This window comes from Helicoverpa zea, chromosome 12 (genome assembly GCF_022581195.2).
Source record: "Helicoverpa zea isolate HzStark_Cry1AcR chromosome 12, ilHelZeax1.1, whole genome shotgun sequence".
NCBI classification, from domain to species: domain Eukaryota; kingdom Metazoa; phylum Arthropoda; class Insecta; order Lepidoptera; family Noctuidae; genus Helicoverpa; species Helicoverpa zea.
The window spans coordinates 11,241,515-11,263,520 of NC_061463.1; the positions used below are offsets into that span (position 1 = coordinate 11,241,515).

Genomic DNA, 22,006 nt, shown 5'->3' on the forward strand with positions numbered 1-22,006 from the left:
CACGCAACACGATAGGCCAGTTCGTTCAGAACGCAATATGGCGTTTTTCAATTCGAATTTGAATTTAGAAGTTGGAACGTTTTTTTAATGGCTTTCAGTTTTCTGTTATGCCAGTGTGATGGCTGAATTTATTATTTATTTTTGAGGTTTTAGTGTGTAGAGTTAGAATTTGTTTATGGGTGCTCCCGTAAGCTGTGATTGCTCACAGTTAGTAAATTAATGGGTGATTCAAAACCGTATATGTGCATCAGTTTAAGCTTCGAAAAAAAATACAAAATTATTCTAAATATTTTCTTTATTTTACCCTACGTGTATTACCCTAGTCTTCGGAGTTAATTTTGTTCGGATTAAAAACGATAATCACTATTACAATGCTGCAATATTCCAGAGATAATTTTTAACTCAGATACATTGACGACAGTTCAGAGAAACCGCAGGGTTGAATTTAATATTTCCATACGTAGATAACGTGATTTTCCAACTCAAAACCGCATTGCAATTTCAATAATTGCACACCTACACATTTATAACTGAAAGTTAAATGAAGATATAATATGTTATACAGTAAGGTACAATGTTTTTTCTTAACATGACACTACTTTCAAACAACCACCGAAAAATAGCGCTTTTCTAAACTTAATTTCACTTAAATTTATTGACCATTTTAAAAGAAAATAAGTGCTATTTTCCAGAAAAATGAACCAGCATTCTAACCATAATCTTAACATTAAATTATATTCACGATAAACTGTTGAAAAGCGGAATAAGCGATGGGTAATGAAGCGAACTCGCATTCGAGCGAGCACCTGTCGCGTTCGCTTATCAGGCGGGCAGATCAAAGGTGTCGGTCGCTTTGTACGTCCCCCTCCCCTCTCCTCTCCTCTCCCCCCCCCCACTCCCTGACGGAGATGGGTCCGTAGTCAGTTTAGCAATACTGCTATTGTTCCCTTTTGTAGCACTGCGAGTGTAAAAGCTGTGGTCACCGCGTGGAATTCTGAAAGCGTTATGATAGAGCTGATTATCACGTTTTGAGATATATAAAAAGGTTCTATCTATCTACACAAAGTGTAATAGGGGACTTCACGCCTTAGGCGTTCTCTACGAATCTAGTATTACACTTTCATTTAATTATTTTGTTTCTTAATAAAATCGACAATTTAATTTATAATATTGTCTTCTTTGTATATTTTATATGTCACAGACATGACGCATGTATTAAAATGACGCATGTTGCAAAACTGGCTTTCACTGAAAGATTTTTTCAAACCAACTCAGTTGTTTCACGTTCAAGCAAACGAACTATCTCTTCTGCTCTATAATGTTAGAATAGAAGTATAGATAGATTTAGTATTAATTTACCCATTACGAATTAAACTCAACAAGATAGTGGAATCAATTAAACATTTGGCAGCATCGTAAAGCTCTTAAGATTGAGTCAGATACTCAGAATGCGTCAGACATCTTCTAACATTATAGTGATACGTACTATGCTAAATATCAGTTATATATGAAGGTATTTATATCTATGGGTAAAGGTAAAAGTATAGATTAAGGTCGGTCGCACAGTTCTGTGTAAAACTGGAGTTTGATAACACAAAGTTTAGCGAACTGAGTTTTAATTACCTACATAATAGTAAGGTGTTTCAGTTCGGTAAATATTATATTATATTCGGATAGTAATCAGACGCGGTTCTCGTTTTTGTTACCTTATAAATATGTTTAATTTGCAACCTACGATTATGTCAATAGATTATTTTCCTTCACTTTCAAACTAAATACTTTATAACTTTGAATGGAAGATATTTAAAGCCAATGTATTGAACACAGTTTATCTGAGCATAGGTTTAAAATAGCGATTAATCTTTGTAGTGTAATCGGCAGTAAGAATAATTGCGCTCCTGAACGGCTGAAGGACTTCGGGTATTTCCGTAAACAACGAACGTTGCCGAAGTTTCATCACTACTATTTGTCTAACCGTTTACTTTATGAAGGTGTGCAGATAGATACAACATAGGGTTCTCATTTTGTTATATATCTATCTATTACTAATTTATAACTCGCCTTGTAGTATAGGTACATATTTAAAACTACTTAGTTGTCTTTGAAACAATCTTTTTGCATTTGATAAATGCTAGCTTAGACAACTAAATTATAAGACCATGTATGTGTGACCATGTATTTAATCCATAATGTTATGAACGGCAATTACTATACCTAGGCGTATTTCACAGAATTTATTCGAACCAAAAATATTTTTTTAATTATATTCCATTCTGTTCCATGTATTTGCCAGTATTAATTATAAAGATCGTTTATTTGTTCAAAACATGAGTATGTATGTTTATTTGTACAAACCGGCTCGCAAAGCAGCGTGTTACATAAAAATCATATTCTTGCATGTTTTGCCCACAAGGGCGTACAAAAGTTAAATAAAAGATAATGCTTACATTTCTAATTAAAAAATCTGCTAGGTATTCAACTTCTCAAGGCTGGCAAACCTTTTTGGTAATAAAGCTAGCCTTCTAAGATGTAAGTCGATGCTCCGTCTCAGGTTTGAGCAACTTAAGCTGTATTAAATATGCATGTGCCTAAAGACGGTACAGCTACATCCATTTATGTTACAACAGTACAAGCTGTTGATTTGCATCCGTGCCATATTCAAGGACGTAATTATGCTAATGACTCTCGACCCAAATCAACAAAAAAATTGGTACGTAATTTTTATTTAATTTTTTTTTCGGAATTCCGTCAATGTCATCTAACCGTATTTAAACTAGGCGCGTATGTTACTGGCCTTAAAACCGTGCTGCGCTCTCACACATACGTACACAAAAAACATACGCAACAATTATTCATAAATTACATTCATAAAATTGGGTTACTTCTGAAATACTACGACATTACAATGACAAAAAAAGCAGTGCATATTAGCTATTTCCCGTCTTCTGTAATTCCAATCGATTATTTACGTATTTTATGTCCTCCTCCTGAAGTATGGCACAAATGCAAATCAACACCTTGTATTTCAACATACATATATTAAACAAGAATTCCTCAAACAACCAAAAACTTTGCAAAATTAAATTACTTAATGAAAATTTTCAAACAATTGGTTGTACAGTTCGCAAAACGAATTTTCAATTTTCGCACAAACTTTCGGAGATGCCGATTCTAAGAATGGAATGGAAACAAAGGCGCATCAGAATCGATTGAACATCACCGACTCGTAAACGTATCGAGTAAAACAAATGTGTTAGTACATCAAAGGAGGTTTTATTGTTCTACGTCATACCGATTCTGAATACTGATAAGGAGTAATCGAATTTGTTATTCGGTAGGTGTAGAGTTCCATTAGGACATTAAAATTTTTTTGTTTGGTGGTGCGACAATTTTCGAGGTCGTTTCTTTTAATTTGATAAGTTCAAGCTGAGTTGTTGTAGGTAATGCTATTACAATGTTGAAATAATACCTATAAGTAAATTACACATATATTAGTTAATTCAGTGAACATTCTTAGTTAATTAAGTAATTAACTCGTTGAATAGATAAGCACGTGAGCGCAGATAAGCGCGAGACACAATTGATTTTCTATTGTCTTATAATTACCGGATATTGATTTCATTCAAATTGAAACTAAACACTGAATTACAAAATATGTTTTGGAATCCTCTCCAACATCTATCATTTAATTTAAAGAACGTCATCCCTCTAAAACACCCGTGAGTATAATTCAAAAATAACCCGCCTGCCTAAAATTTTAAAGGCTAAGTTTCCAGACGTTCCGTGACTCAGCACCATCTAGAAAATCGTTATTTATGCCAAATTAGTTCGGCACACGCTTAACAAATATTAAATAACTAAAAAAAACCTCGAATTTAACCAGGCCTTGGATGCGGTAAAGCTTAATGGCAGGGTAATAAAATTCACAAATTCACAAATTCACAGACTATCACCGTCTAGAATAATAAAGCTGAGTTATGGCTGTCTTTATTTTTTATCGTTATACATATTTTAAAATGGAAGTTACCTTGTACCTCCTTGGAGGAAGCTACAGGATTGCCCTTGTTAACGTCAATATATCTAAAATGTATCATGTATGTATCATCAACATCATCATGCCGTTATCCCAATTTTTGCTTGGGGTCGGTGCAGCATCTGTGTGATGTAAACTTAGTATGCTGTCCCAAAAATGTCAATATAACATTACACCCATCAATTTATGTGCAAAAATCACAATCTTACCTCTAAACCAAAACTGTGAGCTGTCATACTAAAATCCTAAAAAGATTTATCTCCCATTTACTTACATTCAGACACTCTTAAAACTACAAACAAATAGTATCTACACTGTGGACAAAAATTCGCCCAACCAAATAGCTGCCAAACGTAAAAATATTGACATTGCAGATCTTCCTGCATTCTGCAGTTTTGGCTAACTGCCAACATCAGAAACATGACTAGACAAACAAAAAGAAAGTGTCGCCATACTAGATGTATCATAGAAAATATTTAACATTATTAGGCATTAGACGTTATTTGGCTGAAAACTGTTGGCAAACTTTATAGATTTCTGAGAAAAGAGTCGCTCATTTGTGAAAGTTGATTTGCGTGAGTGGGAAATTAGTCATTTAAAACTGTTAGGTAATTCTTGGAAATAAATGGCGTGATTGGTTGGACAACAACAAATTAGTTATCTACATAGTGTGCATGCTCATACTTTTCCTTAATAGATATCCATAAACATCTTTTCTCTTTTAAGAAATTCGGGGAACAGAGGAAAATTCAGTCGAATCTTGTTAAAACGTTGCATTGATTTAAACGTATATTCTCCTGTTATGATTGATTTTTAATTATCACCTTTTGGTACAGTTTCTACACATAAATATGTCTATAAATAATAATACACACTTGTTTCTGAAGATAATGGACTTTATGTAATAAAGCCACAACCTGGCACGTTTTTCCATCTCTCGAACTCCCTAAGGTACCCCAACTAATAGGTAAATGTATATTAACAACTTTTGTATATATTCGAAGCCCACGCGAAGAATGTTTAATATTCTAAACACTTTGATATAATTCTAAATGAATAATGTTATTATTCGCACATGGCAACACAGTATGAAGGGTAGTTGATAGATGCTCGTAATGCCCACTTATCGACGGACAGACGAACTCCAGACATTTACTATAAGCTTGTTTTGACGTAATCACTATCTAGGTATTTTTAAAACCGTGATACGTATAGAGCGGTTGCACACTGGAGGATTTTCCAGCCGGCTTTTCCACGCGCAACTGAAAACGTGATCGTAAATTTTCTGACCGTAGCGCAGTTTAATGCAGAACCAATTTAGGTAGTAAAATCGCAGGGAAAAGCTGATTAGGTTTGGAATGCAACTTTTAATTTTTTATACGCAAAATACTTATTACAATACAAAGTTTAGGTAAAGAGCAATAGAGAACTTTAGTGTAATGTTGATTTTTGCGGCAATCCTTACTGTACAATTATAAATTTTGAAAGTTATTGATACTTAACTCCGTGCTAGAGTCTCCTTGGCATCTTATCTGTAAGCAAAAAGTCTTCATAACTATTCCCATAATATCGAACGGCAAAACGTTCAATAAACAAATAATTTAAATTCCCCGTAGCGCTGCAAGAAGGCGCACGTAGTGGGGTAGGTAGCGCGTAATAATACATTCTGCTGTGACGTCACGCGCCACCACGGTTATTGCTGTAATTGTGCTATACATAGAATTTGATGTTAAAGTAAAGGTACGTTTTGTACGGTAGCGGCTGACTGCAACTGCCGACAGCAAGTACCGCGCCTACATTATATCGGCTGCAGCTACACTACTGGTTTGTATGTATTTACAAGAAACCGTTTTGGCTCGAAGAGGCAGCAGCACGTGCAGTCGCCCTTAGATATCAATTGACAAAATGACCCCTCCCGCTGTGGGTGCAGTTTTAAGGAGTGTCAGACTATTACTGACTAAAATTGGGCCGATTTTATCCCACCAGGACCGCGGTAACTCTTTCGAACAATCCCATAGTCGTCATAGACGACCTCTGTGGCGCAAAGGTCACCAAGCCGGACTGCCGAATCTGAGGTCCCGGGTTCGATTCCCGGTTCGATCGACATTTGTGTGATGAGCATGCTTGTTGGTCGTGGTCTGGGTGTTACAATATGTATTTATAAATATGTATATATGTAGCTATATGTAGTTTATCAGTTGTGTTAGCACCCATAACACAAGTTAATTAATAACTTAGCGTGGGGCTAACCGACCGTGTGTGAAAAGGTGTCCCGACATTATTTATTTATTATTATTATATTATTATTATAGTACCCCCCCCCCCCTACCTGGATTTAGCTTTCGATCGATCTTGCAACCTGTCCAAGTTTTTCCTAATAACAACCACCTTTGAAGCAATAAAACCATAAACGTCATAAAACACACGTGCTGCCATAGACAAGAGCAGCATTCCCTTTGACACATCTTTTTTTTCAGGAATACATTACAGTATTTCCAAAGCGCAGTTTTCTATTGAAATGTAAATTTTTCCTCCACTCGTAGTGTTTTTCTTAGCGAGTATGAAAGGCTAGCAAAAACCTCTGGTGCCATTCTACCGTGCTTTTTTAGGCACATACGGCACGTATTTTTAGGTTCACGTTTGTGTAAGTTTTTGGGTAAATAACACTTTTTAAATAATAGTTTGGTATGGTAATAACATAATGTATTAAAGTGCAGAATATGAAGTAGTCTAATCAAATCGAAATATCCAAACTTGTTAAGTTTAAAGTCTCTCTGTCCAAGCAATTTACATAACTAGGTAAATAATATTTAAGCAGCTCTTAAAGTTGAGTGACGTTTCACTATTCACAATCTATAAATCCGTCGAAACACTTCATTGCTCAATTTAAAATATCCTTACACATGTTCGAAAATCCATCTCTTCCTGTACCGAAAATCCCCGAACGTTGCATGAAATTACAAGTTGTGAGGTGCAACTACTAACTTTACACGATATCGTTTTAAGAGCTAATCAAAAACTACCTCCACTTGAACGAACCATGTAGAAACTAATTTGAAATACCCCAACTTTACATGGTGAATTTGTAATAATTATTAAAGTTCGTACCAACCCGCAAGCAAGCGTGGTGATTAACGTTCAATCCTTCTCTGTGTGAGAGGAGGCCGCAGCCCAGCAGTGGGACGATAAAAAAGCTGATGATGATGAGTAAAGGAAGTTCCTTTATTGGTTTGCCCTTCAATTGCTAACTTAACACTGTTTAGGGCAATTGACGAGTGGTACAAATAAATGACTAAATATCACGTATTCATGAGACGATGTACGTCTGTCTGTGAGTCCTGGTGACAGACGAACGACGAAGTCCCAAAAACAGTCTCTTCTAAAAAAAAGTAATCTTTATCTTCCGAGCTTTTTCCCAACTATGTTGAGGTCGGCTTCCAGTCTAACCGGATGCAGCTGAGTACCAGTGTGTTACAAGGGTTTACTACAGTGATTTTCTCCTGTAAAAAAATAAATGTCAAGAAAAAATATTGTTACAAAAAAATTTAAACAGTTTAACTTGTAACTAAACTTTCGTAACTTGGTCTCAGTAAACTGGTCTCCACAGTATTATAAACGCGCGGTTGACTCTAAACTCAGGAATTGTTCCCGAAGCCAAATGTTTGGAATTGGTGAACAACCGAACTTTGATTAAGAGCTCACCACCTTGTTAGGGAATTGCTAATAAACTGCTAAATATGTTCGTTATGCGCATAGCTTACTGATTACCATGTCCGTTTTACTAAGTAATTGTTTTGCAAGATTATTTTTAAGTGTAAAAAGTTAGCTCATCAATTGGCTTTAAATCTGCTTATGCGTCTTATAGATTGAAAGATGTTTTTCATAAACGATACTGACTTACCGCATTGCAACACACAAAAATCCGCAAAAACGAGACTTTTAACTAATAATAAAAATGTATACGTGAATCTAGATGACTTTTTAAGAAAAGATCTTGTAATTCGATTATCTTGAAACGGGTTAACTTTTGCCCAGTGTATCCCATGGTCAAATTTGTCCGTATTGACCTATACTATCACCTCATGAAAGGGTGCGGTCTACTTACAAGTATCAAGTATAAGCAACAATTTGAACACCCACCATACCTCAGAAAAGGAAACGTTCTAAAATTAAGAAACCCACCATTGGACGGATTTAGCGGTATAAACACAAAAGGGCTTGAGTCTGTTTGTAAATATGGCGGATTGACGTCATTCCAACACGAGGCGTTACATTGAAAGTAGACCGAATCACTCATTAAATGGTGGTTACTGAGCTTCGGGTTTCAGTTATGTGGTGTTGGTTAGCTATTTAAAAATTATGACCGACTAGCGGTTTCACTAATAATTTACTTGCGTCCGGAGAAACAACTTTCCGGCGCTGGATAAAATGTTAATGTATATGGCTCATGATTTTGTTACTCTGATGCCATATTAACACACTGTATACACTACTAAACTATACATAAATATCTAAGATTAGTAGATATATAAAGTTTTATTAAAATCCATAGTTTTTGCCTGGAACATCCCGAAGTTTTTATGCACATTTTCTGTTGAATGAAAATTATTTTGATACTAGAACCTAAAGACAAATATAGCAGCCAAATAAATATAGAGTACTACTCTATGCAGCAGACATAAATATACCTAGATATACAACGGTAATTCACGCCTAGTATAAATTCGTTTTACAACCTAATTTTAAACAGGCTCCTATTCTAAGCACACATATTTGTGTTACATTTATAGGCTATCCCATTAATCTAAATGAATCTAAATCTCACTTGTGAATGAAAGAAATAATAAACTTTGCAGCTGCATACCATAGTGTAAGATCGTAAACGTCGAGCCATAGATATGTATTCATTCCTTTTTACACCCGTTAATGTCAGACCTCCGTGAAGCTGACTGATGAATTGCAAAATGTATGCTATAAATGCTCGTAGATCCCTTACGTGGATCTACAAAATAAAAAATATTTTTTAAATCTACTGAACGCTGAAAGGGTTGTTTATTTCCTGCGGTAATATATTAAAATGTCTTCAAAGTATGTATACTTTGACCACCATTCTTATTACCCAATATAGTTATTCTATTCTTCTAATTTTATGTCCTATGGGATCTATTCCGCGTACCTGGAAATAAGCAGTCTAAAGCGTTTGATATATGGGCTGTCTAACACTGAAAGAGACTTTTAAATATCCCATAGTTCCCAAGATAGGCTCGTTCAAACAAACCAATGCTTCAGCTGTATAACATCAGTATAGACAAACACACTCAAAAACCACACCCCTCAAATTCAAAATAACATTACTCACAAACTCTAAAATAACTCCCAGACTGGCCAATCAAATCAACATAACCAAAGGGCCTTACCATCAAAATGAGTGCACGTTACCCAAATTTAGCTCAGCTGACGCGATACACAGTTTATTGTGGTCATACCCGATGGTCTGACGTCAGACCGTAAAATGAGTACTTGCGCAGCGCCAAATACTAAAGCACCTACCTATAAAATACGCGTATTTCCGTGCTGGACCGAATTGAAGGGGAGAAATTTTAAGTAATGTTTGGTTGGGCGTAATGGGTATAATTTTGACTGGTGGGATGTGTTTTTGGTTTGTAATAAATTGTGTACCTAGTTAGCTATAAAATTGTTTCAATGATTTAAATATCGCGTAACTTGATTTCAAAGGAATTTAGTGTAATGCAAAAAAAAGTATGGTACGTTTTTTAGTTCTTAAGCATCTGATTTGTAAGTTATGTTGAGTTTATCATAGTTAAATTCTTGTAAAAATAATATTATTGGCACATCAATGTACCACAAAAAACTAATTAATATTTTGACCAGATTCTATGTCAGACGTGAAAGTCCAGAATTGAGGAACTGATCTCATAACAACTTACATAGACAGAAAGCAAAGCAAGTATGCTATGGGCAAGTTCTACGTAATATGAAGAAACATCGGAGATAAAATTTCTGACCATAACTAAAAAAAGAAAACCACTAGGGGTGTCTAATGAAAACTGCGTTATTTTTTCCACTATATTTTTGCAAACAAAAACTAACAATCTCCAAATTTCTTTCCAGGAATCGTAAACCGTGGAGACTCCTTCCGTCGCCGGAGATCTCGGTCCGGCAGCCTCGCGCCATCGTCGCCCGCGCAATCGGCGCCCGAGTCTCAAGAGAGAAGGCCTGTGGCGTGTCACCGGGTCGCCATGGTGGGGGCTCCGGGAGTCGGGAAGACTGCCCTGATCAGCCAGTTTCAGACCAGCGAGTGTATTAATGCTTATGATCGACAGAGAGGTGAGTTATATAATGTAGAATATATTAATAAGTATTGGAATAAACTTGAATTGAACCTAGTTACCTACATTGAGACCGCGGAGTAAGATCAATCGAAGAAAAGTAATCTTAAAAATTAGATCATGTACAAAATTAGAAGACCTAGTAATTAGTAATAATTCTGTGACTATGTAAAGGTAAAAGATTATATATTTATTAACATAGAGGAAACATTATTATAATAAATATTAGATATGCATATACACTTGCAATCTAAACTGAAACATAAAAAAGCTAAAATAGATCATTCTACCTCTAGGTACACATTTTTCATATGTGGATATCTATTTTCCCATACCATGTCTCTTTTCTTTGGTTTTTATCTATTTATTTATGCATCATTTTTGTCGCAATTAAATCTTTCTTCTTTGTAAAATAATAAAGTTTTCTCAAGAAACGACAGTAACCAACGTCAATTATTTAATTTTATTCAACAACAAGCGTCCACGGAACTTACAAATTATAAATGCATTTTGCATAATATTATCTATATTTATTTAGCTGGGTCGTCGCTAAGGACTGAGTTTTCTAATTAACAAATTTAAATTAATTTTGACTAGCAAATTAGTTATCCCCGAAACTAGTTGCTAATTGAATACGCTTCGTTATGGTTCAAAAAACTCCGCTTTAATATTTTGATGTTTTTAGTAAATATTAGACACGAACAAAAGTGTCTAACAAACTTTATTTCATACGTAATGAATTAAAATATTACAGGATTTTTTCTTCACAAAAATAATGTACCTATTTAACTTCGAAGATTATTATTTTTACAGCACAAGCCATAAGCATTAAAATTACTTAACAAATAACTAATTGCATAAATATATACAACGAATTGTTACATTCAAAATTAATAATGCGTGTACAAAACAGATAATGAAGAATTAAGAAAGTCTTTCTTCTTTGAAGTTGGTTAAAAAGCACGTTTTTGTGCGCGAAAACCAGCATGCAACCACATTTATTCAAGACTTTGTACCAAATAAAAAGCTAACATAATACTTATTATATTTCTACAAAATCGTATGATCTCATCATCTCCAATTGTTTTTTTAAACAAGATTATTCTAAAATAAACCGAATGACCAGATTACGAGATCTGATCGAAATAAAATCAGTTTGCTGATCGTTCGACCGTATCATATTGTTTTCTTTGATGGAATTACATTGTGCTCAAATTGAAAATGTAATGTTATATTTTGAACGCGATAAACATTGTTTCAAACTTATGTATTCATTCATCTAAGTTTTAAGAAATATATTTTTCTAGCAAGTAAAACTGATCTTTAAAATTGCCCTGAATACTCATTAATTCTGGCTATTCATGGAATATTGTCAAACTGTTTCTGAAGATATTTTCCTTTACCTTTATTCTGTCATCGATATCCTTAATACACTAGAGAAGGTACGAATAACATGGAAAAGTTACATTGATCTTTGCCTGACCTGGAATGTAATCATTCGTACTTGAGAAGCAGGTGCCTTAACTACTAGGGCACTACGACTTCTTACAAATAAAAAGTCCCAAAAAAACTCTATGTAGGTAAATAGATTTCCCCATCACTACTTCATATTGTACACAACCACTACATAAATACAGCATGACAAGTTGAAGTTTCACACAAGTACCACCAACTTTCACAATAGTGCCAACTTGGCACTAACAAAACACTAGAAGTATCACATTCAAGCGGCAACTTAATGAAATGAAGCCGGCAAACTAGTGTAACGTTTCGACCAATCACGGCTTGTTATATTGACGTTGCGTGACGTCAAATGGATTTTAACCAATAGTAAAGCTTTGTGAGATCGAGATGATGTGGTTAAGAAAACCCAATTATAGAACTGTATAGGACTTTACACGGTTAACTGTAGCTTTTCATTACAAGGGCACTTCCTACAATCGAGTTTTACGTCAAAAAAGTAGTTTAAGTCCTTTTTCAGACTCTAGACTAGACTGTGTACCAAAAATTTAAATACACAGCCAGACAGACCGAGTTATTTTCGCTTTTATAATCGGATTACTGTTTAATTCCCTAGAAAATTCCTTCTACCGTTTATTTTTGACATAGGCTTATTTCATCATTCATGTTCCTGACATTCTAATAAAATTACAGCATCTTTTAAGTGTAGAAACCGCAACAAATTGTTTCAGTCCGTTTACCTCAAAGAAAGTGCAGGCTATAAAAATATTTCTTCTTTCATTACCAACTGGATAGAACGCAATATAAAAACACTAACCGTTTATGAAACGACAATGCTGTGAAGTTCACGCCAAACGAAGAAATAAAGGACAGCAGCTCTTCTAGTTTTTATTGTTCATTTTACTGGAACAAACTTATACTTCAATATAGATACAGAAGTTCCACTCTTTACGGTTATAATTAAATATATAATTTTTAAAAGGTGTAAGTGCTATAAAGGTATACGTATGTATAATGAAAAAATTACGACGTGTTCTTCTAACCTACAGACAGACATGTGTTGCTGGGTCGAAAAGTCTTGCTGGTAACTGGGTTGAAAAGTAAAATAGGCAATTGCTTTATGTAAAACACTGGCATTCAGCTACATCCAGTTTAAAACAATAGCAGGAACATACAAAAACAGGCATCTGGTATATGGACATATGGTTTTCACATACAATCCCGATATTGTACGGAATGTTTGACTATACACCTATACACTGATTATTCATAATTTCTAGAATGAGTGGTGCTTCTGTAAATCTGTCTATAATCTGACATTACTTCGTTCGTCGAGAGAAATTCACTTAACTTCGCAATTATCCTGGCAGGTTCGTTTTTGAAACTATTCTATTATTACATTTTTGCATGTCATGTCTATCAGTTTGTTACTGTTTTTTTTTAGAAATTATTTTCTGTTTAGTCCAACTTCAGGTATCTGAGCGCTTTGTGACATATTCTTTCATTCATATTTTTGCGTTATGTTTTCGCAATACTTTCTAGAAGGTTCATATTTCATTGCATGTACTTTTTCGAAAACAATGCTCATGAAACATTGATAGCCTGATTCCAATAATTGGCAATCAGTTTTCGATATGCTGCACTTCTTTCATATACATTTTTAGGTTAGTCTCTTTTGCATAACTGATTGTGATACCAATCTAGAATTCTAAATGAGTCTTAATTATTTTCACACAATATGTGTCATTTCATGACAAAAGGTACCTTATGGACTTTGGCGCTTAAGTCATTTGGAGATACAAATTCTACAATCTTGCTTAGACTAAAAAAATACAACGTCGTAAGTGCCAACACCCATAAGGTACCTTTTACCGCGAACTGACACATATATTTTGAAGTATTTAGGTACATAAATATCTTCCTTTCATTCCCTCTTAGCTCTCTATAAAACTGTCCTAGAACAATTCTAGCTCTTCACATTAATAAATAATTAAATCCGTATTCGTTTTTCTTGAATCTCTCGTGAAACATATATAGCGTTCAATTGTTTTATTGTACTACCAACAATGGATTCACGGATATAAAGGGATATAACGTGTACAATTTAAAATGTAACGCAACCATAGAGAACAAAATAACTAGCGGAGATGTCATAGTGCAAAACCTCCTAAGAACATAGCAACGAGGGAACGAGGAACGTTACCAACTCTGCCTTTACGCACCTTCTCTGGAACAATATAAATCACTAATCAATCAAGAACAATATTTTGCCAGATTGGTTTTGATTTGACAAGGAACCCGTACGTCGCGTTAGTTCTAGTAACTGATCACGACTACTTACGTTACTTGGCCTACAAGAAGGCGCCGGACCTACCTTCCTTATGGCATCTCCGCCATCTTTCCTTTCTCTGTGAACTTTCGTTCGCTGGCAAAACCGTGAGTTGTATATGGTTTTTCAATTCAGTCTATTGTCTGAACTAAACGGGGCGTAAGCCGAAAAATAAATGTTTGATACAGATTTTTTTTTCTCATCTTGTCGGTTCTTTGTAATTATCGAAGGTTGTTTGTTATAGAAATATGTTGTTGTAAAATGTTTTTGGAGTAAAAATTAATAACCTTGCTTTTAATTAGTCTTTTCGTTTCAGAGTTTGCTTCGGGACGGACGAAATGTTTGATTTGCCATTTCTGACTTTTGAGGTAGTTTAGATTTCAATAAAATTATTAACAGAGGTTGAGCATTGCCATCCAACGTGGCAATGCTGCCAGTCTTTTGGGTACATTACCCAGTGACAGCGATGAGGAGCAATTTTTTGATGCACTGTATTAGTTTTAAGTTGTATATATATATATAAGTTTATTTTATTTTATTTTCAATTAATGTAAATATATTGTGAATAAATAGTTTGAGACATTTTCTTCCCCAAGCAATAAACTGTAAGTAGTGTAGGTTTTTTTTATCTTTCTTTATTTAAATTTCTATTCATATACATGAGAATAATTTTAAATAAAATTATTAAATGATACTTTTATTCATTATTCCATTATAGTATATTTAGTTGTTTTTTTTTTTTTATAGAAGCTAAAGAATACGAAATCGATGTTTGTAAGTTTTTCCAATAACATTACGACTTTTTTCTCGAAACAGAAAAAACCAAAACATTTGTCATGTCCTAATAAAAATAAAACAAAACACAAACGATAAAGATTCCAACGGATGAAAAAAGGTTTTTTCATATAAATAAATAAAGAAAAAAAAACATTTGATTACAGAGATAACAATCCCTTTGGGGGTAGAATGTGAGATAACAGCTCGAGGTACTAGGGGCTCATAAATTATGAAGGAGTCGTAGATTCGGTCGACGACCACTCCTGATCTTTTGGGGGCTGCCATTTATTATGCTTGTGTTTCTCCTTGAATTGTTAAAAAATTCAGCAAGCTTGTATTTTTTAATTTTGGAACAGGTGGTGAAGGAATTATGTTGGTGTTGATTACAAGCTTGATTATGAAGTTGTTGTTAATATCATTAAAATTAGTTATTTATGTTTTTTGGAATGTTAGAAAAGCTTTTAGTCATTTTCGATAGAAGTCAATAAAAGAATGAGATAATTCTCAAATCCTTTTTAGTAAGAAATATTTATGACATAAGAAAATAGTGAACAATGTTTTTTTAAACAAAAGTCAAATTTTTCGTACCTACTTATCTTCTCAAGTTATTTTTCTTATCAGTTCACAATTTACACAAAATGCTTCTATTTACCTACCTACTTATTTACCTAAAACTTTTATTTACCCGCCGAACTCTCCCAAATAGGGACACCAACATATTTTCCTCCCATTTTGGTTCAAAAACCATGAAATAAAAACCCCTGCTCAACATAATTTGATTACAGTCTACAGTGTTCAACGACCCCGCATGGTGTTCAGTATGGGTAAACAAGGGGATTTTATATCAAAGCAACTGGTTACAATAGGCAGGGGCCCGATTCTCCTAAGTTAATAATGGCAAAATCGAATAGAAATCGAATCGCAATATGATCGCAATAGCAGTTTTAACCATATCGGGCATTCTGCTACTAATAAAAGACCAATCGTATTCGATTGACATTTGATTGGTGTGCGATTGGTCTGCTATTTTGGTGATTTTGGTCCATACGGTAGTTTGCTGTACAATCATTTTGCAATCGTAAATCATTTGCAGACAAAATGATTCATTATTGAATGACAGAAAAGGATAAAAACGTTTATTTCAAAGAAAAAATAGCGGAATGCCACATACGCTTCAATCGTAATCGAGTCGGGATCGGATCTCAGTCGAATCGAGTCGAACGTGAATCTTATGACGCTTAAGTAAAATTAGGAGAATCGGGGCCCTGTATTTTTTTCGTATTTTGGGGTATTTTAGGAAACTGTTTATCTTTTGCCTTGATATGAAAAACATTTGCTTAATTGATACTGTTGTTGTTGTTTATGTTTATTTTTTAGCTGTTTTTGGTTAAAAATCAAGTAATCAAAATTCATAAATAAGTAAGTACAAAATGAAATTTGTAGTAAAGTTGCAAACGTGTAGGTATTATTAAAATGCTATAGCTAATATTTTTTTATTATTTGACATAATCGGAAATTTTAATATATAATTTGTATTAGAAGATAAATAAAATGGTGTAACATAATTATAATGCTTATCAAAACATTATTCTCTCTCTATATAAGTACCGCAGGCGATGACAAAAGTTACAAAAAGAAATGTTTCTTGTCCACGACAGTTCTTTGGAACTTAAAGAGTCTTTAATTACTAACAAATTGTGAAATCTCTGAAGCGTAATAATTGTACAATTCTTTCTTCTTTCATCTCGATTCTGTCTTTTCAATTAAAAAGGTACAGTCAAAGCAAAAATCGTTTTCAAGTCAACAATTTTGATTATTAAATTAGACCTCCCGTACGCTGCAAACTTTTAGTCGGCCGCAGTTTTTTCGGCTTATAAATCAGTATGAAGATGAATGGTAGTACGCATATTACATCGATCAGCTATTTGGCCGGTATTAGACCGGCAAGTTTATTTTATTAAATTCACGATTTTCTGTTAAAAAATCCAACCTTCGAGCCAACTATCGGCTGACTGTTTGGTCTGAAGTATGCTCTGAGTGTGTTCAGAATTTCTGTTTGCAAAATATTATATTAAAATTCATATCGTTTTTACCGTTTGTAGTACTAGGAAATTCTCGAATATTATTTTGGTACAAAGCTTTTATCCTTTCCACAGATATTTTTCCAAAACTCGGCTTCAAAGAAAGGCAATAGTTTATTTTGATATTAAAATAATACAATAAAATTTTACTTTATCTGTGTTACGGAATTGTGGTTCCACATTTTTTATCATAATATGTATCCTCGATCACTTTTATGGTAAAAAGCACACCTGTGTTGTGTAATAGACCAATATTTGCTAAATATTGAACGATTTTATAATTCAGCTTATTTCCATAAATCTTACAGTAACTTAGATGAGGTCTCTATAGTGTATTCAATGCTGCTTGCAATCCTTCGTAAATCATAGGTAGAGAAGTTTTAGGAAGAAATATTATCTTTTCTTGTGTTTCCTTAATTATAGGAAACACAAATCGTTGATCCAAATGCAATAACTAGGTGAAACATGCCCCAAAAATCTAAGCAATGCATAACTACTGCAGAAAAAACAAACTAGAATAAAGGTCCTAACTTACCATAAAACCAAGAACAAAAAAATCTAGATCTCACAGCACAATACAAAGAACAAAAAGGCTTTACTATCAAGACCACTGTCAAGTGAGAGCTCAGATATTGGGGCCATAAAACACGCGAGAACGCACAACCGCTTGTAATTGTTATAGAGTACCCAGCCTTGGAGAATTGCTATTGATGTTCATTGGGTTATTTTGATCGAATGAATGTGTGATAAGACCCGCAACGATAGATACATACATACGTAACTAGCTTCCGCCAGCGGCTTCGCCCGCGTGGTATGTTGATAAAAAGTAGCCTATGTGTTAATCCAGGGTATCACCTATCTACATACCAAATTTCAATCAAATCGGTCCAGCCGTTTTTGCGTGATTTAATAACAAACATACATCCATACATTCTCACAAACTTTCACATTGTAATATACTAGCTGTCGCCCGCGACTTCGTCTGCATGGGCAATGTAGAATTGTCAAAATACTATTTATCCCGTAGGTGTATTGTGTGTAGGTATATGTATGTGTGGCCATTTATCATCATCATCATCCCCCTGCTCTTATCCCAATTGTATTTGGGGTCGTTATTATGTTTTCTCCTTCCATACTCTTCTATCTGCCATCGTCTCTCATGTGTGACCATTTATATTTAAGTAAATGAAAGAAGTAAAGTTTGTGACGTTGTGGAAATCTCTGGACCTAGTCAATCGAATTGGAAAATGATTACGTAAGTATGGGGCGTAAGTAAATCTCACAGGATACAAAGGTCTGATAAGGCTGTCATTTGTACATTTTCTGCAGCAACTGCAACTTATCAGAAGCCAGAAAGTCTGTCAAACAGTCTTACCATGGATAACGTGGTGTCCAGTTCACTATTGGTACTCAAACAGATTCGGTTTGACTGGAAGCCAACAACCACATAATTGGGGAATAGCTGGGTGGATGATGACGTAGTCATCAGGCAGGCGCATAGTTTCACTACAGGGGGAAACACTTGAGGATTTTCTGTGCACTCACTCACTATGTTAAGTTGGGATTCCACCGAAATGTTTGAATTAGTTCACGAACAGGACAATATCTGTGAGAGTCCAATTCATGTGTTCGTACTTGAAGCCTGCAGTTTTTTTTTTCAAACTGTGCGCTCGCAATTTGTCACTTCTTGGTGCAGCCAGCAAACATAAGGCTGTGTACACGCTAATAATTATGTAGCTTCTCCAGAATTGATGTAAAAAGATTCTTCGACAGCGGGCTATAGTAGCGTAGTTAATATAACAAACTAAAACAATCTTGTTGATCCTGCAAATATAGTTAGAGAAGCGGGTGTGCAGGATGACCACTAAGAGTTGGTAAATACGTTCTGAAGACGTCCAAGTCCCCGCGACCAAAACTAATTCATTACTATTCTAATTTGTTCATGTACCATAAAACTCAAGTGAAGAAAACTTAAAAACGTTTATTCAAATTAGGCTGATAATTCAGCAAAAACAAAAGACAGCCCCCAAAACCCCTTCACCACTTCCTATGTGTTTATGTGAAGGTGGAGAAAAGGATTACCAAGCTCCCAAAGGCCTGGGTATGTGCAACACGTTGCATGGCATCCTGGAAAGTTACGTTATTCTCAGCCATTAGTTTGACTTGTTCATTAGAGAATGCAGTCTTCTGTGCATTGAGCAGTGCAGCATTGGGTGCAGCGTGAGGGAATGTTAGGCTTTGGCTCTGGTGGGCCTCACTGGGGTATGCAGAATCTCCTAAAGGGGTGCGTGAAATAACGCGCATCGCTGACATGGGCATGTTAGACACGGGTCTCCTAGGAGCCGGATGGTCGACGACCCACTCAAAACTCATCGCCCACGCCTATGGTGGCCGGGAATCGGCACCCGTGGTTTCTTACCGCAGTGGGAATTTTCAATCGTTCCGCCGCCTCATTCTTTTTCATCCCATTTCTTCTCGCCCCAGACCATGGCTTAAACCTGGGCCGGGTACAATAGTTCACACAGTCCACACAGTGGGGATAGTCGGACACCATGAGATCAGAGTTGGGAATATATGTTTTCAAAAAAATAATAGTACATTTAACGAAAACACGTTTTATAGCAAGTCTTTGTAACTGAATGATATCAATTATGTAAACTTAGATATATAAAAAGTGCTTTTTTAGACTCAGCTCGGGTTTGGTTGTGACTGTTCATAATCGAGAACAGTGTATTTGTGATCAGAAGTTGAAAGTAAGTACATACATATGTCTCTGGTATGCGGCGCGTAATTTGTAAGTTTTCAGGGGCGATAAAGCATTTTACGTGCGTATGGTATTCAATCGAGGAAGCTCTCATTTCTTTAATGTGCACTTTGTGTCTGGGCTTGTCTCTAAAGCTACAGAAACTTAAACTCACGCTTAGCAGTGCTTGCGAGGGACAGATCTTTCTCCTTTCTTTTAGGATCCATAAGCGTTACATGTTTTGCACCACACAAAAAAATATTTAAGGTCTACTTAATACTACTCATTTAACGTAAGTTGCTTTTAAGCCTCCACATTAATGGAAGATAAGCTAAAATAAAACCCCAGCTCAATTTGTTTATGAAAAAATGCACAACTCCATCTATGACTTTACATGATAATTAATTAATGTTCCGCTAATGTCTTTCCACCTGGCTGCTTTGTCAAATTTGTTGTATTTTATATACCACAGATGGAGCCGCTTTGACCGTGGCTGAATAATTTTACCCCTGTTGACCGGGATAAAAAGTAGCCTATATGTTAATCCAGAGTATCACTTATCTACATGCCAAATTTGAATCAAATCTGTCTAGCCGTTTTTGCGTGATTGAATAACAAACATACATCCATACATTCTCACAAACTTTGACATTTATAAGTAAGAAGATTTTGTCGAGGAGTACGGTAGACTCGATCGAAACCTTATAGGTATGAATAACAAAACATAAAGAAATATTGATTTTGAATCGACAACATATATCCGCAAAATTCGGATTATGGAGAATTTCGTTAAATTCCAATGGCACTGACAGAAAAGCGCAGTATGACAGCCATATTTGTCAATAGATATAGATAACAGTAGATAGATCGACCATTATGTGATTTCAGGTGAAGCCAAAAACGAAACACACTTTTTTATGTAGAAGTTATAGTATTTAGAGTTACGTATTAGTATTTATAGCGTTTCTTAATTTTTGGAATCAATTCATAGTAAATATTAAACATTTTTCAAAGTATCGCTTGTTTTGTTACTAAAATTTGTCTTTAACACATTCGGGGGCCAGCTACATGCCTCTACAGTGGTCAGTTTTTGGACTCTTATCGCATAAAATTATGTGTCACGTATTGCCTATCTATCAAACGTTAGTGGGTTTCTAAATCTATGACAGCATCCATGATAAAAGGATAGAAACCTGCGTACAAATCAAAAAAACCGACCAAGTGCGAGTCAGACTCGCGCACGAAGGGTTCCGTACCATTATTTATAAATCGGACAAAAAAATCACGTTTGTTGTAACGGAGCCCCCCCAAATATTTATTACATTGTAGTTTTCATTATTTGTTGTTATAGCGACAATAAAAATACATAATCTGTGAAAATTTTAGCTCTCTAACTATCACGGTTCCTTAGATGCAGCCTGGTGACAGACGGACGGACAGACGAACGGACGGACGGACGGACAGACAGAGGAGCGAAAACAATAGAGTCCCGTTTTATCCTTTGGGTACGGAACCCTAAAAACAAAAAAATACAGGATTCAGAAAAAGAAACAGCAAAACTCAAAAGAGGCCGTCTATACTGATTTAACAAAATATTAATAAAAATACGGTTTATCCCTGTTGACCGGGATAAAAAGTAGCCTATGTGTTAATCCAGGGTATAACCTATCTACATACCAAATTTCAACCAAATCGGTCCAGCCGTTTTTGCGAGAAAGAATAACAAACATACATCCATACATTCTCACAAACATTCACGTTTATAAGATATGTAGGACTAGCTTCCGCCAGCGGCGTCGCCCGCGTGTTGTGTTGATAAAAAGTAGCCTATGTGTTAATCCAGGATATCACCTATCTACATACCAAATTTCAATCTAATCGTTCCAGCCGTTTTTGCGTGATTGAATAACAAACATACATCCATACATTCTCACAAACTTTCACATTTATAATATAAGTAGGACTATGTATGTATTTAAACATTTTCGGCAGTCATTTGTTTTTAGTTGTGCTTTCATCAAAAATCAACTGCCTCGGGACGTTACGACTCGATAGTCTAGTGGTCGGAAGACTATTTTGCGCGGGGCCTTTCGTATTATTCCCGGGTCTTTGCGAGTTTAAAATATATTTGATCAAGCAGCCTGTAATCTGGAAGTTGGTGGTTGATACACTTGTGCATCGGAGAACACGTAAATGACAGGTTGAGCGTCTAATCTCTCTCCGGTCGTGTCG

At 35.2% G+C, this 22,006-nt stretch overlaps 1 protein-coding gene across 2 annotated transcripts in view; it reads left to right on the forward strand.

The window, feature by feature from the left end:
• The window catches only part of LOC124634976 (GTP-binding protein REM 1), a 144,904-nt gene that overhangs the window by 106,425 nt on the left and 16,473 nt on the right, over positions 1-22,006 (forward strand). For both annotated transcript variants that reach the window (XM_047170681.1, XM_047170682.1), the window contains exon 2: positions 10,166-10,381. In XM_047170681.1, coding sequence (XP_047026637.1) covers positions 10,166-10,381 — 216 coding nt within the window. The remainder of the gene's footprint in view (positions 1-10,165; positions 10,382-22,006) is intronic.